This window comes from Pieris brassicae, chromosome 12, assembly GCF_905147105.1.
Source record: "Pieris brassicae chromosome 12, ilPieBrab1.1, whole genome shotgun sequence".
Taxonomy (NCBI): Eukaryota; Metazoa; Arthropoda; class Insecta; order Lepidoptera; family Pieridae; genus Pieris; species Pieris brassicae.
This window is the reverse complement of record NC_059676.1, coordinates 5,560,374-5,576,029: the sequence shown is the minus strand read 5'-3', so window position 1 is coordinate 5,576,029 and position 15,656 is coordinate 5,560,374. Positions and strand designations below refer to the sequence as shown.

Sequence of the window (15,656 nt, the reverse complement as noted above, 5' to 3'; positions counted from 1 at the left end):
CGGACATATCCGCGGCAAATTGCTTCTAAATTATATTTTCTGTTTACTTTCTGCCAAACCCGTGATGATACAGACATGATGTTCACAACGTTAATTGTCAAAATCGATGTGTTTATTGATATTGTGTAAACAAATATGTTGAAAGCATAGGTTTTGACTTATGCTATATCATTAGTGGAAAAGGAAGGTATTAAATGTCGATTATATCCACGATTAGAAAACTCATACAAAAGCTGATATTGTAAGGCATATAATTCAAATATTATCTACATTTAACGAAAGGTTTTTAAAAAATTGAACTACGTAATTAGAATAAAAAATATAAATTTAGATAAAATAAATTTATGCATATCGTCAGTTCAAAATCGTAAAAACAAACCGTAGGTTTAAATCAAAAGCATGTTTTCGTCATCAACGTTCGAAATTTGAAAATTTGTTATAAAGTTGGAATCTGTCATCTAAATGATCGAATAGTTGAATCACTAATTATGATATTAAAACAAAATTTGTAATATGTGAAAAACATCGAAAATCGTTCGTTAGAAGCGGTATCTTTAAAGGGCCTAAAATTTCATAAAAGTAATGATATCTACGAGTAAATTCATTAATGTCATTGTTAAAGACATTTATAGGTGATCCGATGTTATCAATAGGTGTTAGTTTTATCAATGCATTGAACAATACTATGATGGATGGGCTGCGGGACTCTGAGTTAATGATGGGACATCTCAGTTATTATCTCCTTTCTCGTCTTTTTGTTATAATGATTTTGAATATTATAAATAATACAGCTAACACTTTTGTTAGGCGAGATTTGTTTAAATAATTTAGTCTTATATTTTTTAGTTACGGTTTAGCTTCACAATTCAGTGGCAGAGTTCTGGATTTTATTTTAGGTGCTTTTGGGGTTAGACGACTGATCTCCAATATAGAAAAGACATAACTAAACATCTGAACATCTGTTTACGATTTATATATTCTTTAACCTAAATCAATAATTAGCAGTTTGTAAGAATCACTTATATAGTTAATACCACCTACCCAACACACCACCGTATGGTTCGTGCAACAGTGACAACTACAGCAAAAGTTAGGAGTAGAAAACAATTTATAGACAAGACTGAAAAATCTAAGAATATTGGATATATTAACCAATATAATATCAAAATACAGCGAATTAACCAGTGTCGAAAAGCTCTGGCCGCGTTTTGCCCACGACAGACACGAGTGCAACTGCATGGAGGAACGGTGGACAAACCAAAACCTGACAATGCAAGTATATGATGGTTCCTTAATGGTACATTGTATTTTACCTACTGTTAAAAAATATTTTTTTAGGATCCACATAAATGAACCTTCGATTAAGTTCTGGAAATTATATTGTTATTTTTAAAGGAACACCTAAAAAATATTAAACCTTTTTTTCTGAGCCTTTATAAATAACGGTCGGCGTTAAATTCGTTTGTTCGACTTAAATAACACACAAATAAAATAGTTCTACTTATTAATGGAAGAGCTTTTTCTACCCAAAGATTGTGGTTACAAGCAATGACATCCACTTCAATAATGTGACTCGACCCACCGAAAGACAACGCTAAACAAAAGAAATTTGATTTACTTTGACGAGCACCACTCATGCAGCTTAAGGATCAGGAAGGGTTTGTCTCTTTGCATTATCGAAGGAATTGGACTGGAAGCCTGCTGATGCATGTAAATTCTCTGTGGTTATCATATGCCGAAGCCGTATTCATGCAATCTGTGGTCACTGAATCGTTCTAGTGTTACATCGCAAAAAAATCTTCTCCCCAGGTATCAGTGAAATTAAACATTATCAAAAAACATTCCCATTACACTTAATGGTTATGTCCCTAAAAAGTCCGGGGCTACGAATCGTAGAAGCAATTTTGCATAATTATCCAACATTGCGTCGGGAGACAGGCGTCGCCCTGGCGCTTAAATCCTAATAACATCGTACGGGCCCGATCGGAATCTCGTTACCGTACTGTAATCTGCTTTCAACAAATACGACGTTATTTCATTAAATTTTGGAACTACTTCGCTTTAATTAATTTCCTTTGTTTCAAACACTTTTCGGGAAACCTGACCCAAACTTAGTAGCTATTGTAACAAAATGAACATGCACAGTCGTTCATCTTCACAGATTCACCAGCGACAACTTAAATCTCGTCACGTACTTCTAATATCGTAATGAGCTGGAAAGCTTCGAAGACATATTTTATTTTCTTCCCGACAGATTTTATATTTCATTTCACGTTTCATAAGCGAAATTTGCGTGTCCCTCTTTGCATTTGGCAAGCGTAATGCCTCCGTCGCTTAGTGCACTTTTATTACGGTATTAAGTGACGTAATTTTTCCATATTATATTATTCAAATTTAAATAACTGTCTCCGGTTTCCCCCGCGAGGTCCCGCTGCCGATTTCTTTGTCGCCCCTGAATTTGGTTGTTTACGGTTTCTCTTTTGTTCAAGAACAAAATGTCTATAGAGTATTTTTTATTGTTATCTTATAAGAATCCGTCATATGATATAATATATTCTAATCTAACTGGAAATATTTTAAGGGTTATTTTTGAACATTTTTTAAAATACGAATTAAGATCTTTGAACACTTTCAGCAAGTGTTTGTGTTGTTTATTGATTAAATATAAAAACTTAATCATCCTTAGTTAGATTTAGATTCTAACTTTGTTTAGATAAATACAGTAAAAATTCTCACATTAATAACATAAATGATGGAAAGCCGTACAAAACCATGATAACAATTTCATGACGACTCCTTGTATTTATTATTCTGAAACTGAAGAAGTTAGTAGGCCGCAATTTTTACAAATGACATCGTGACGTTTATGGGAAGGGTGCGCCCAACAAGTCATCATGTTACTTTTTTCCCATTATTTCGCGATTTTATTTTTGATGCTACTTAAATAGAGACAAAACTTTTACAAATTTAACATCTTAAGGGACTGTTTTTTATATATTTTAAAAAGACAATACCATACATTAGATCCATTTCGCAATTATAATATGCATATTTTGTTGAAGCCATTAGTGTCTAGAAATCCTTAGTCCCCTTGATGTATTCGAATTAAGACAAAATATAAAGTAAGAAACTTGTTGTTTGCGAAATCCCCTTACCATGTTGTTTTCTTTATAATTTATTCCATTCCCTCCCCTATACATTGGCCGCTGATATTTTTTATTCGATTAGTAAACCCCTAAGGTGTTTTTAGCCTTTTTTCGCTCGATTTTCTTCGAAGCTTTGTTGACTATTCGGGGGTTACTATTCTTACTGTGGATGAGGAAGCTTATTTGTTTTTGATATTGGGTATTTTTCGTCAGTCTCAACCTTTCTTATTACTCATGTTTCATTTAACTGTTTGGTACCTATATATATGGTATAATACTGTCTTTTCTTTCTTATATTATTAAGTTATATTATTGATTGTTTGTTTTTTATGTTTTATCAAATAGTAAATTAAAATACCTAAAACCAGGAAAATGCAAAACGTTATAATTAAAATTAATGAATGTTTCACTTGTAAGCAATATTACATTTCTTAGGGAGAAACATAAATTGGGATGAGATCGAATCCTCAAACCGCTACTTACACACTCGATTTGTTCGTAAAGGTGGCGGGGGAAGAACTTTTTGATGGATCGGACGGAGTTTGTTTTGCATGTGAGTGATATGTCTGAAATAATAAATGTTGAGGCGTCGACGTCCCCATCACCCCCGGGAGGGTGAGCTAAAGCGATTTTTGATTTGGGTGTCAAGCAAATGTTTTACGCTCGGAGAGGATTTCATTTTCTTGATACGCGTTTTGATACATAATAACGGCAGTGCTATCAAAAGCTTCGTTTAATACTTCCTCTAATCAGATTATGCATACAAGAATGGTTCGTAACGTTAGTGCGGTATTAGGCTGTATGAGCGGTTCAGAATTAACTAATCAGCGTACATTGGCTCGATGGTAGATTGCATCGTATTGTCCGCGCTCGTGGCCCCGGAATATCTGTTTAGGCCACTGCTCGTCCTGTAATGGCAGTGGTTTACGTTAACTAAGTTAACTTTCATTATCCACATGGACATTCATGTTGATAGTTAATGATATCGATTAGTTATGGCTTTTGTAATTTGAAAATGGAATTGATAAGTGTTAAGATAAAAAGTTGTGAACATAATAATTGTATTGCATTAATTGCTTTTTTTTAGGGACGATACAATTATGTAATTATTAAAGAATGTAAGATTCATAAAGCTCGGACGGATTTACATAAAGAGCCGCTCTCCCCAACTGTCCGACGCGATTTTTTCTCCATCAAGCGACGTTTCTACACCAATTATTTACAATTTGACAAGTAAATGAATAATATTTCCTGATTTCTGACTGCTGCTCCTGGCAGTTGGGGAGAATATTCATTAATTTTCCAGGAAAATCACTGTATCATTTCCATTAATTAACCTACATCTAATAAACCGATCCCACTGGTTTACGGGTATCGTGTTGTTTTTGATTTAGTTTTTATCCCGGGTTCAATTTTGCGTGTTTTTTTTTTGTATCGAAATTCTAAACTAAATTTCCAGCGAATATTAAAAAAAATAAGAGCAGTGTTGGCCTCGTGGTTTCATCGTGCGTCTTATCCCTGAGGTTGATGAGGTTGACCATCGTGAGAAAACTGGCATGCCCTAGACCCATATGTCGATGGCTTGTGCCTGGCACATCTGATCACCTACCTACTTACCTCTTAGATTGACAAAATGATCATGAAACAGATACAGAAATCTGAGGGACAGAACTAAAACAAATTTGTAGTGCTACTGATTCATTCAACACAAAACTATAATTGTCTTCTATGTATCCATAGATGGGTTATAAAATAGGAAATGAGTAAAATAAAAACAATTATAATGATTAATCTTTGAAGCCATCTTCATTTTTAATATAACACATTGTGAATGTCATCCATCACATTAACAGTATAATGATAAAAATAAAAGGAAGTGGATATAATTTATTGCTTTATTGATATAGGCGTTATCTTTTGTCCGATCGTAATGATTTAGTTTCTTTTGAATGTCTGAGCTCATTAAAATTCGATTCAAAACGAATTGATTTGTCAAATATATAATTTGAACTTTTTTACTTTGACGCTTTGATCTTGCCAATTTGTGGGAAAGATATCAAAGATATAAAGAATTATTAACATATTAATAGCGGCGGAAATGAAAAATATATTAATTCAGTCGGAGCTCCGTGACTCGTCAAAGTACGAAACGACTCCATTTTGAGGGTTCAAATGTAGAGTAACGTTAAAGTAGAGCTTTTAATAATATAATAGATGGTATTTATGAAAACTCTATTAACATGAAATAAAAATATATACTATATAGAATATGATGTTTATTTACTTTTTTGTATTCAATCCCTGTACTTAAAATACAAATAAAAAGGAATATTTTTAAAATATTGGTTTTATAGATTATTAACTATATATATAACGATTCTAAATTATTTATAGTAAATTATAGAACTATTTTGAAAAACTATTTTAGCCAATAAATATCTTTGCAATATAAATAAACTAATTTATTTTAAAACATTTCATATCATTTGAATACTGCATGACTATTTCCAACCTACTGGCAACCTACTAGCAATACTGATGAAGTAAAATAAATTGTAATAATAATTGTATTGTGATATGAAATATCACTACCAGAAGTAGAATAAGTCTTGACTCTCTGTTTGTCGCATTACTCTGTAATCCACAAAAGGGTTCCAAGGCTTAAAACAGCCACTTATTATGTATGTTACATTTCACTTTCAGACGTCATTTATATTCAAATGCTCAAAAGGCATTACTGGGCAAAAATGGTAAAATTAACCCCTTTGAAATGAGCGAAATTGGTTGCGGAAAATTTTTCATATCTTATACACTGAGCTTGTTTTTCTCGTGTTATAATGAATTATTTATTATGTGTTTAGAAGACAATTTCTAATTAGAAATTTCATTTCCAATTTCATTCTCGGTAGATACGAGAAGAAAGTTCGTACAGGCCTATGTATCTATGTTTTGTGTTGTATTATTTAAGATCATTACAGTAGTTTTATTTCTATTACACCGACACCTAATTAACATATTACGTAATCAATTACCGCTCTCTTAAAGCTTTTTATATATATATAATATATATTATATATATAAAAAGCTAGTATAATATATATTACTAGCTGACCCGGCAAATATATATATATATATATATAGTATATTAAATTATTTCCAAATTGCAAATATATAGTATATTATTTCCAGGACTTTTTTTTAGTTCAATAAAAGTAACCTATCTACCAAAAAAGAATAGGGGTTGATTGTAGAGGGGTTACAATAATGGGTTGTATGTATTTTTGTATGTTGTATCAAAAAAAAAAACATTTTTTTTTCTTTTTAAACAAAATTATAAAAAAAATTGGAGTGTGCGTCCTTATCACTTAGGGGTTTGAAAGAGATAGTAGCCGATTTTTCTTTCTTCTTCGAGTCTTTCTCAATATGATACATAAGCATCGGTCGAGTCGAGGAGTATGGGAACAAACATTGTTACACGAGAACTTTATATATTTAAGTTTATATATTAGTGTGTTTAATCAATTTAAAAACGCAATATAAATATGAATGAGCCGAGAAGACTGAAATGTCGCCGCTGTCTGATAGCGACATACATCTCATTCGTATATAATTAATGTTGTCACGTAAAAAAAATATAATTTTAAAATGAGTATAGTAAAGTAGTAAAGTTCTTTTAACGTATTTACATATTATATCATTCTTAAGAAAACTCTTTTTAAACGGATTGAAGCTATGTATTTTAAACTTATAAATAAAATAACTTTAAAATTACTCTACATTTGAACCCTCAAAATTACGAGTCGTTTCGTACTTTGACGAGTCACGGAGCTCCGACTAAAACTTATACATATAATAGATAGCTTTAATCCGTTTAAAAAGTGTTGTCTTAATGTGTAAAAGCTATGTTAACAAAAAAACAATACTATGTATCATTCTTACTAAACTTAACTCATTTATTAATAGACCAAAAAACATATTTTCCGACGATATGATACGGTAGCTAATAATTCATAATCAAAAGAATTAGGGTACGCATCCCAACAAAATTACATGCAGCGTCTTCAACAAAGAAACTCAGCGGGGTTCTATGATATTATACTTTTTCCTTTGACTTGCACAGTAGGTAGTATGCTTTATGGTTTCAAATGATACTGTTAGCATTGAGATTTGCGTGGTAGCGTGACCGATTTATTGCCGACGCAACATAACGAGATCCTGACATATCCATTCATTAATAATATCAATTAATGTTTGCGTGTTTCATAGTTTTTTATCCGATGATCTGCGAGTGTTTATTGATTAAAAAATATTGTTGAAATGTTTAATTTATGAGTTTCACTTTATATGTGAAAAGTTATGTGATGAATGTTGAGATCTTGTTGAAATTATAAGTACTTTAAAAAACATATTTGTAACTGATGTTTTGTTGTCGACTTTTGTCATTATTCTCATTTATAGAGATGTTAATGATAACACCGGTCAACATAATGTTTAAATTTGACTTGGAAGCATACAATTTCGATATTTTAGGTTGTAAATAAAAAAATGAAAATTTTTGCTTTTGTTTTGGAGCTCGATTGAATGATAATTTTGAATTCGGGATGAAACCATTCGAATAAATATGTTTATTTATACATGATCGTTTTTATTATAACAGTGCCATCTAGCGGCGCTAATTACTATCACAAAAGAAAACTTTATACCAAAAAAGGTATTTTCTTTTCGTTTTTGTGCATCATAAAATAAACTTTAGGCCAAAAATTTATTGACCTTTTATAATTAGACCGTTAATATGTAATTACAAATATATGGTTATGCTTTGATAATTCTCTTTGATTAACTCTGCCTTTGATTACTGAGTTATTTGGCATCGACCAATCAAAGATCGCTTTAAAAAAAACGGTTAATTAGTTGATGTATTTTATTATAATCATATGAAGTTTTAATTATTTTTAACTCTCTTTTGTTGCAGGCTACGAGACGAGCGAGGCGACATTGAACGCGTTATTGCGATGGACAAAGCTCGCGAAGGTTCACATAATGGTGAGTAATTACATCAAGCTATGGAAGTCATACATATCTGGAATCTCATGCGTAAAGATAATATATTTTTATTTGTTGACTGGTTGTAGTATACTACATTTTTCCGATCACCTCGATGTCCGTCGTTCCTGAACTGAGTGTTTTATACGTCAGTTTTTGCCGCGCACCACCGCTATCTGGAACCATTCCTAGATAATGATTTAACAAGCTAACAATTGTTACAGGGTCATCGCCAGGCCATAGTCCTGTTCTGAACCTATCAAAGTCAGGGTCCGGAGACCGGGAAAGGTCTGACCGTGAACGGGGAGAGAGGGGCGAAGGTTCAGCCAGTGGCCGAAGCTCAGCTGCTTCGCGCCGGACCCCTCAGCCACCCCGGATCTCTTCGGCAGCCACAGCACCGTCTCCAAGATCACATACGGATGAGAGCGACGCTGCCCTCTCTGACCAGGATGACCATAACGTTAAGGACGAAGATGAAGGTACATTTTCTCGAGAATAACTGTCTTTGTAAGACAACGATTACCATTGTACGCTATCTTTAATGTTTATTTGGTCTTAAACATTTAATATCAGTCTACACCGAACATTATTCCGAATAATAAAAATGGATTTTATTTTTCTCACTTTTGACCAGAGTTGGTTAGTGACTTGAGTGTATAACATTCCTGAGGTTGTAGGTTTGATCCCCGGCTCTACCAACAGTTTCTTTCTTACTATTCGACTCTGGTTCGTACGGTAAAGAAAAATAGTAAAGAAATCAGATTTTTTTCAGACTCAAACTTGTGCGTTGATAGGCACGGAAGGCTACCAATATTAAGAAAAAAATTCACGCGAAACATACTGAAATCTAATTCCAAGATTATGGGTTGTAGCACCTAGGACATGCTAGGTTACAAAGTCAGTGTATAAAATCTCATCATGTTTTCAATAACGTGTAAGTGAAATTACTGTGTAAGAGCTTTTAAATTCTCAAGCAATTGTAGTAAGAAAATTATCAACCATAAAAGCTCTACTCTCTCTTATTTTAGAACGCAACATTGCAATATAAGTTTATGTCTATCGCTTCAATTAAAACGGTGACTGATCGTTCCGTTTCTCTGTTAAAAAGCTACTCAAGCATAATATGGGAAATGGAAGAAACAATCGTGATTATAGAGTAATAAAAATATTCCCATGAATTCTATTTTTACACTTCACTTATATTTTAATGGCTATAATGACTTAGACTGAGCTCTATTATCTATTAAATCTATGGAGTTTTTGGCGCAAATTGGTCCGTAGACATGACACTGTCAACTTGTACGAGCACAGAGCATATTTGCTGTATTATGCTGCACAGAGTGTGCTCGTACAAAGGAAATTGTAAAATGAACTGCTTCTTAGCGAACGACCGAGAGAAACCAGACATATAAGTTGAGTAATAAAGAAGTGACAGATAATTAATAAAACTGATACAGAAAGGTAAAAAATATCGACACTTATTTTTTTACATAGAATTTCAAGTATTTTTCCATTTCAGAACCATATTTCTCTTCTTTCAATTAAATGCTGCAATCGTAGTTAGAAATTATTTAGACAGACATGACCAACGTTATTATCCTTACCCATCAAGTAAAATCAACGAACATTATATTAAATTACATACATTACTAAAACATTTAGCTTTCTATACGTTTTTGCAGATTTAGACTTAAATACTAGTTATCACTTAGATCATCAATCAAAAGATTTAATGCAACGTCACGAATTCATCAGTTAGTAATTTAAAGTGATATTAATGTACAATATGATGATAATAGAAAGTAATAATAAGATCGCGGGTATCATCGAAAATTATAAAAAAATATCAACGACTACCGTCATAAATCGTTTTTTTCTTACCTTTTATCTATTAGCCATTGCGCTTTATTTAACTTCCGTAAATCAAAATCCGACACATTTGACGTACGACAATCAGACTTCACGTAAATCTCATTTCTGAATCGCACCCAGATATTTTAATCGCGGCAGCGTCCGCAAGAAGAAGAGGTATATGTTTAACAAGCCAAAAAGTATTAGAAGCCCGATCTGCTAATTTCATAAATTAAATGTTGTATTGCCTTTCAATAGTTATCTATTTTAATAATAAATTACGGAAAGCCGTTGTAAAGCAAAACAATGATCGATGAATGTAAATACTCGAAGAGTACAATAGGTAAATTAAGTGAAACAATAACGTTTGTGTACTCAAGTTATTGCAGATTGTACACAAAATACTTGAAAACGTGGGAAATACTTAACGGTCACGGGGGATAGATTCTTATTTTAAAACTATTCATTAATGATATAAACTAAATATCATTAATGAAATGGTGCATTAACTATAAGATTCATTAGAATTAATGAACATTGAAATATCAATAATTATATTGTGGAGGAAATCTTTTGTTAAATAAAATGTCTGATTGTTATTCAAAAAATATTAATTATATTTTCAATTGTTGAATATTAATTAAATAAATAATTAATGAAACAAGGATTTATGTAAGTTTGTTACATTTATTAATGTTTTAAGTTTTGCGACTGACCTACTTAACAGAGGTGGTAAAACAATTCGTGAGTTTTATTTAATTTAAATATATGTTTCATCGTTTAAGCAAAATCGCGGTCTTAAAACATTCAGACGTTGGTATTTTCGAAAAGCTAATTTAAAAATTGGCCGGAATAATAATTAAAAACGAGTAAAATGCTAAAATCATATTTATTTATAATTAATTTCCGTACGTGCGCGATGATCACGATGTAGAATAAAAAAGCTCTTTGACCGTGTCATTCAACTTTGATCTCTGTCTGGACCTATATTACCTCCTTCTTTCAATCACACCTTTCCAAACTTAATCACACCTAAGATTATAAAGGCGTACAATTCAATTTCAACTCAATTTTAATTAGCATAGAGTTCGTTTTACAAGCATTGGGTTAGTCGGAATTTTGTTAATTGGTCTTATTAGGCAGAATATGTTGTGACAACTGGGAAAGTGCTATCGTGAACATCGACAATGACGAAACGATGTTGTCTTCATTATATGATGAGCGTTCACTATCTTGTCAGTTAAATTAAATGTATCGATAGATTACTTTTTGACCGTGAGAGAATTCAATTGGTTTTTTGTACGCTTTGTATTTACAAAGACGCGGTTCTATTTATATCTAAAGAGTGTACGAGAGTAACTATTTGATTAACCTTTTCTAATATACTTAATGGAAAGTACGCCTTATTAAAACTTACAAGCAGATTTATATTTATCGCTTATTTCTAAGATTTTTTCATATGGAATCAGTGTAAATATGTTTAATCGAATCCTGTTGGAAACAATTTCTTTATCATAGATCATTCATTATATTGGAATAATGTACCATCAGCAAACACTAATTTAACTGCATATAAAAAAAATGTGAGCAGTGTTAGCCTAGTGGCTTCAGCGTACGGCTCTCATCCCTGAGATCGTAGGTACGATCCCCGGCCGTGCACCAACAGTCTTTCTTTCTATCTGCGCATTTAACATTGGCTCGAACGGTGAAGGAAAACATCGTGAAAAACCGGCTTGCCTTAGACCCAATGTTCGATAGCGTGAGTCAGGCACAGAAGGTTGATCACCAACTTGCCCATTAGATTAACAAATCATCGTGAAACAGATACAGAAATCTGAAGCCCAGACCTAAAAAGGATGTAGTGCCATTGATTTATAAAAAAAAAATACTTAAAACTAATCAGTTAACTTAGGTTTTTATTGTTTTTTGCCCTTTTGTTAAATTATTTTTTTCATTCTTACTGAATTTATTAGTTATTAAATAATAATTCTTAACATCTATTATTATTATTAAACATCGATCTTGTACGATATGTAGGGCTAAAAGTAAGACATACCTTGCGATTGATTTTGCTGATGCTACATGCAAATGGGCTCGCATCAAAGCCTAGAGCCACGCGATTACCATGTTCAGTGCAGTTATAATTGCAATATGAATGCATATGTATCCAACGAGCTTCTAATGGCTGTTCACGTTTCTATTATAATACAAGATTCATACAATGTTGATATTAAGAATGTCATAAGTTTTATTTGTAATTTCGTCTCAAACTAACCGGATGGCCACTACTTCCGTGCGTCTTTATCTTTCATGTAACACAATTGTTTAACTTATAAGCTCATCCAAAACACAAACGCCACATAGAATGAAATACAAAAAAAAAAACTAATTAAGCTATTCTGTGGCACCGGTGTCGCAGTTATTTTCACAAAAAACTTTTTTATCAAGATGATTACTGTCAAATGTCACAATGTTGTCGATATAAAAAAGATAATTTGCGCGGTAGCAGATCTCACGACGGTTCATTCGCAGACTATATTATCTTTTGATATAGTTTTTTATTCATTTAAAGTGTCACTTGGAAACACAATTGTTCTAGTCGAAGCAATTTCACAGGTCGAGAGTAAAGTCTTGTGCCGTAGGCAGACATACGTCTGTGTTTCAATCACTTTTTTAATGAATCAAACATTCTTTGAAAATGAAAATCTTTAATCCAGGTGGCGATATAAGCGACGGAGAAAGAGATCTACAATCGGCGAATTCACCAGCCCCAGTGAGCTATGCACCTCAGTCAGGCTCCCCACCTTCAGTGCCAGTAGACCCATCAGCAGACACCCTGGTCTCATCCACAGAAACCCTCCTAAGAAACATACAAGGGCTTCTTAAAGTTGCAGCTGATAATGCCCGTCAACAGGAGAGACAAATTAGTTATGAGAAAGGTAAGTTCCAAATTTGATCAAATATTTAATGATTTATCGTATGAATAAACGTTGTTATTGATACGATGATTTCATTAAGCTTTCACAAGAATGCAAGTAAAAAATGGAATAATTTTTTTACAGTCAAAGTAAATGTATACGTACATACAAAATATGAACATGAACAGATAGGACTTATCATTATTTTCTATCATATGTTAATACTCCATAAAACTCTATAAACGGTATAAGTTTTGTATTTTCTTACATTATTAATAATACACCAAAGAAACAAGTTTTCCATAAATGTGATTAATTAAACAGTTACATGACACAAAATCATAGGCCTACAGCTGTAGTTTGCATATTTTGTTTATAGACTGTCGTCAGATCTTATCTTACAAATACCTACTTTTATATTATCTGTTTACCTATAGTGAATACATTGGTTACCTTAGCTCTACGGATTCAAGTAATTCCAGTGGAAGTCTTTCCATACCGAATCGAATATTTCTGTATTTCGAATGGAAACTATGGAGGCTGTATTAAGATTATTAAAAAAATTGTCTAGTCAATAACAATATAATTTATGGGTAGCAATATGAAGTACGGAGACAGTGTGAATTCAAATAAGCACAGCACAGCTTCGTGCCTTTTGCAAATAGCCGTAGAACAGATGCGTCTGAGTTATAGTCCAGCCCACTATCATTACATACGATTCCATTCGGACAGCATAATTGTTTAATTGATATTTCTGCGAGTTATTTATACACGTCATTCCGTTTTCCCCACGAGAAATATCTTCGTGCGCTATGCCTGTCGAAACCGAACCTCGTTGAGACCCATTACTATCTCAACACAACAGCTATGATTGTTACCTGTAATCTAAACCATTGTTAAAACCTCGCAGCTTATAATATTCCAATATTAAAATAACACCTGCACGAATTCAAACACGCCCAAAGAAAAACGAAAAACAATTGTAACAAAATTCATAAAAATACAGAGGAGAAAACTCGCGGCTGGAGTCATCATCAAAACTTGAATATCAATATTGCGCCTGGAGCCAATTGTATTAATAAACAAAACAAAATGGGAAATAATAATACTATAGGCCAACAAAAGGTTCCATTTCTCCCCTGACATGTTAGCGAGTGCTAAACGAATAACCCCCTAAGCATACTGTTTTAAGATTGTAAATCGCCTGTATTTAGATAAACCCGTAATTTTGTTATTACGATAATAAAATCATTGTTGATGAAACATTTTTTTCAAATTCATGTATCTGCTGATCCTTACCGATGAATTTTATAGAAATTACAGCAATCACTCTTGTAGTTCGCTTAGCTGAATTGATAGGTTTAGCCAGGCAGTTTGCATTTTTATTGGCGCTCACGTCAGTCTGACATATGGCAAGGTCATTGGCACGATAACGTCAACACTTTTTTTCTGTACTGCCGAACATCATAGGTATGGAACTGTTTTACGTTTGTGTGAAAAAACATCATATCATCGCCCTCCTGTTGCTAGCAAATAGGAGATCACTATCTAGACACATTTGCTGGCAATTTTTACACTAGACATGCAGAGTGGGTGTCGTACAGACAAATGTGTCTCGCATTCACTGCGTTATCAGATAACCATGAGGAGGGTTGTTTGAAAGGCATTCTATGATAAAACTTGCCGATTTGAAAGTGTCAACAGAGTCACAATGAATTGTAAATTGTGCCCATTTCGACTAGACTGTAGAAAATTTGAAAAAGATCAACTACCTCGCATTTTTATATCCGAACTTAAGCTGAATTCCACTAAATAACCTTGAAGTCTGATTGGGAATGGTCTTAAAGCATCGATATCTCGTGCGATACGATGCATTTCTTCGACTTAAAATGTTCACTCCTCCGTGAAAAAAGTAAACACAGGTAACACGCAGAATCGTTCCGATTGCAATCATCGCGACATAAATCTGCTTCGGCTACTCTTTAATCCTTTATCCCTGTTAACTCTTACCGCTTAGTTTATTTCTGAACCGTTCTGGTCTTGTTACCGCGCTTTTATACACCTCTTTTGTTTTACAACTATCAGTTTTTGTTAAGCTAAGTGCTGTTCAATGGACAAATGGCACATGCGCAAGTAGATACGGATGTATTTTATGGGGTTCGGTAATAAAGGGAATTCCACTTCCATATCAAGAGATAGCTAGCGTAGCTCGTAGTAGGCAGACGCGATTGTAATACTACGTTAAGAAGCTAATTTTAGTACAACCAATTTAGACTTTTCACCTTTAGCTGGAATATTTATGCGTGATTAATAATAGCGTTGTTATAATGGTATAGTACAGCATTGTTATGATTATAGAGAATCGCAATGTCGTGGGGGAAACAAGCCATCAATAATATGGAAGTGACCGATCGAACAAACACGAACTGGTCAATGATAAAAACTGATGAGCAAATAAACAGACAGGACTTGTGTACTCAGCTAATGGATTCAATTGATATGAAAGCTTTTACAATACTGACGGGACAGACGCTATTACGTTGTGGTGAAATCAAATTAGTGACAATTTGCGATTCCCTTTTTATTTAACATGAAACGGTACTGCGGACTCTTCATGAGTTAATATGATTAAAGACTTCCTCTGCCTATCTTTATTGCATAAATTATGCGTAGCTTCAAAGAAAGTAAAGGAATAGTT

General features: G+C 33.1%; 1 protein-coding gene across 3 annotated transcripts in view; it reads left to right on the top strand.

The window, feature by feature from the left end:
* The window catches only part of LOC123717444 (dachshund homolog 2), a 133,670-nt gene that overhangs the window by 80,008 nt on the left and 38,006 nt on the right, over positions 1–15,656 (top strand). For all 3 annotated transcript variants that reach the window (XM_045673432.1, XM_045673431.1, XM_045673430.1), the window contains 3 exons: positions 8,119–8,189; positions 8,414–8,668; positions 12,758–12,979. In XM_045673432.1, the coding sequence (XP_045529388.1) occupies positions 8,119–8,189; positions 8,414–8,668; positions 12,758–12,979 (548 nt within the window). The remainder of the gene's footprint in view (positions 1–8,118; positions 8,190–8,413; positions 8,669–12,757; positions 12,980–15,656) is intronic.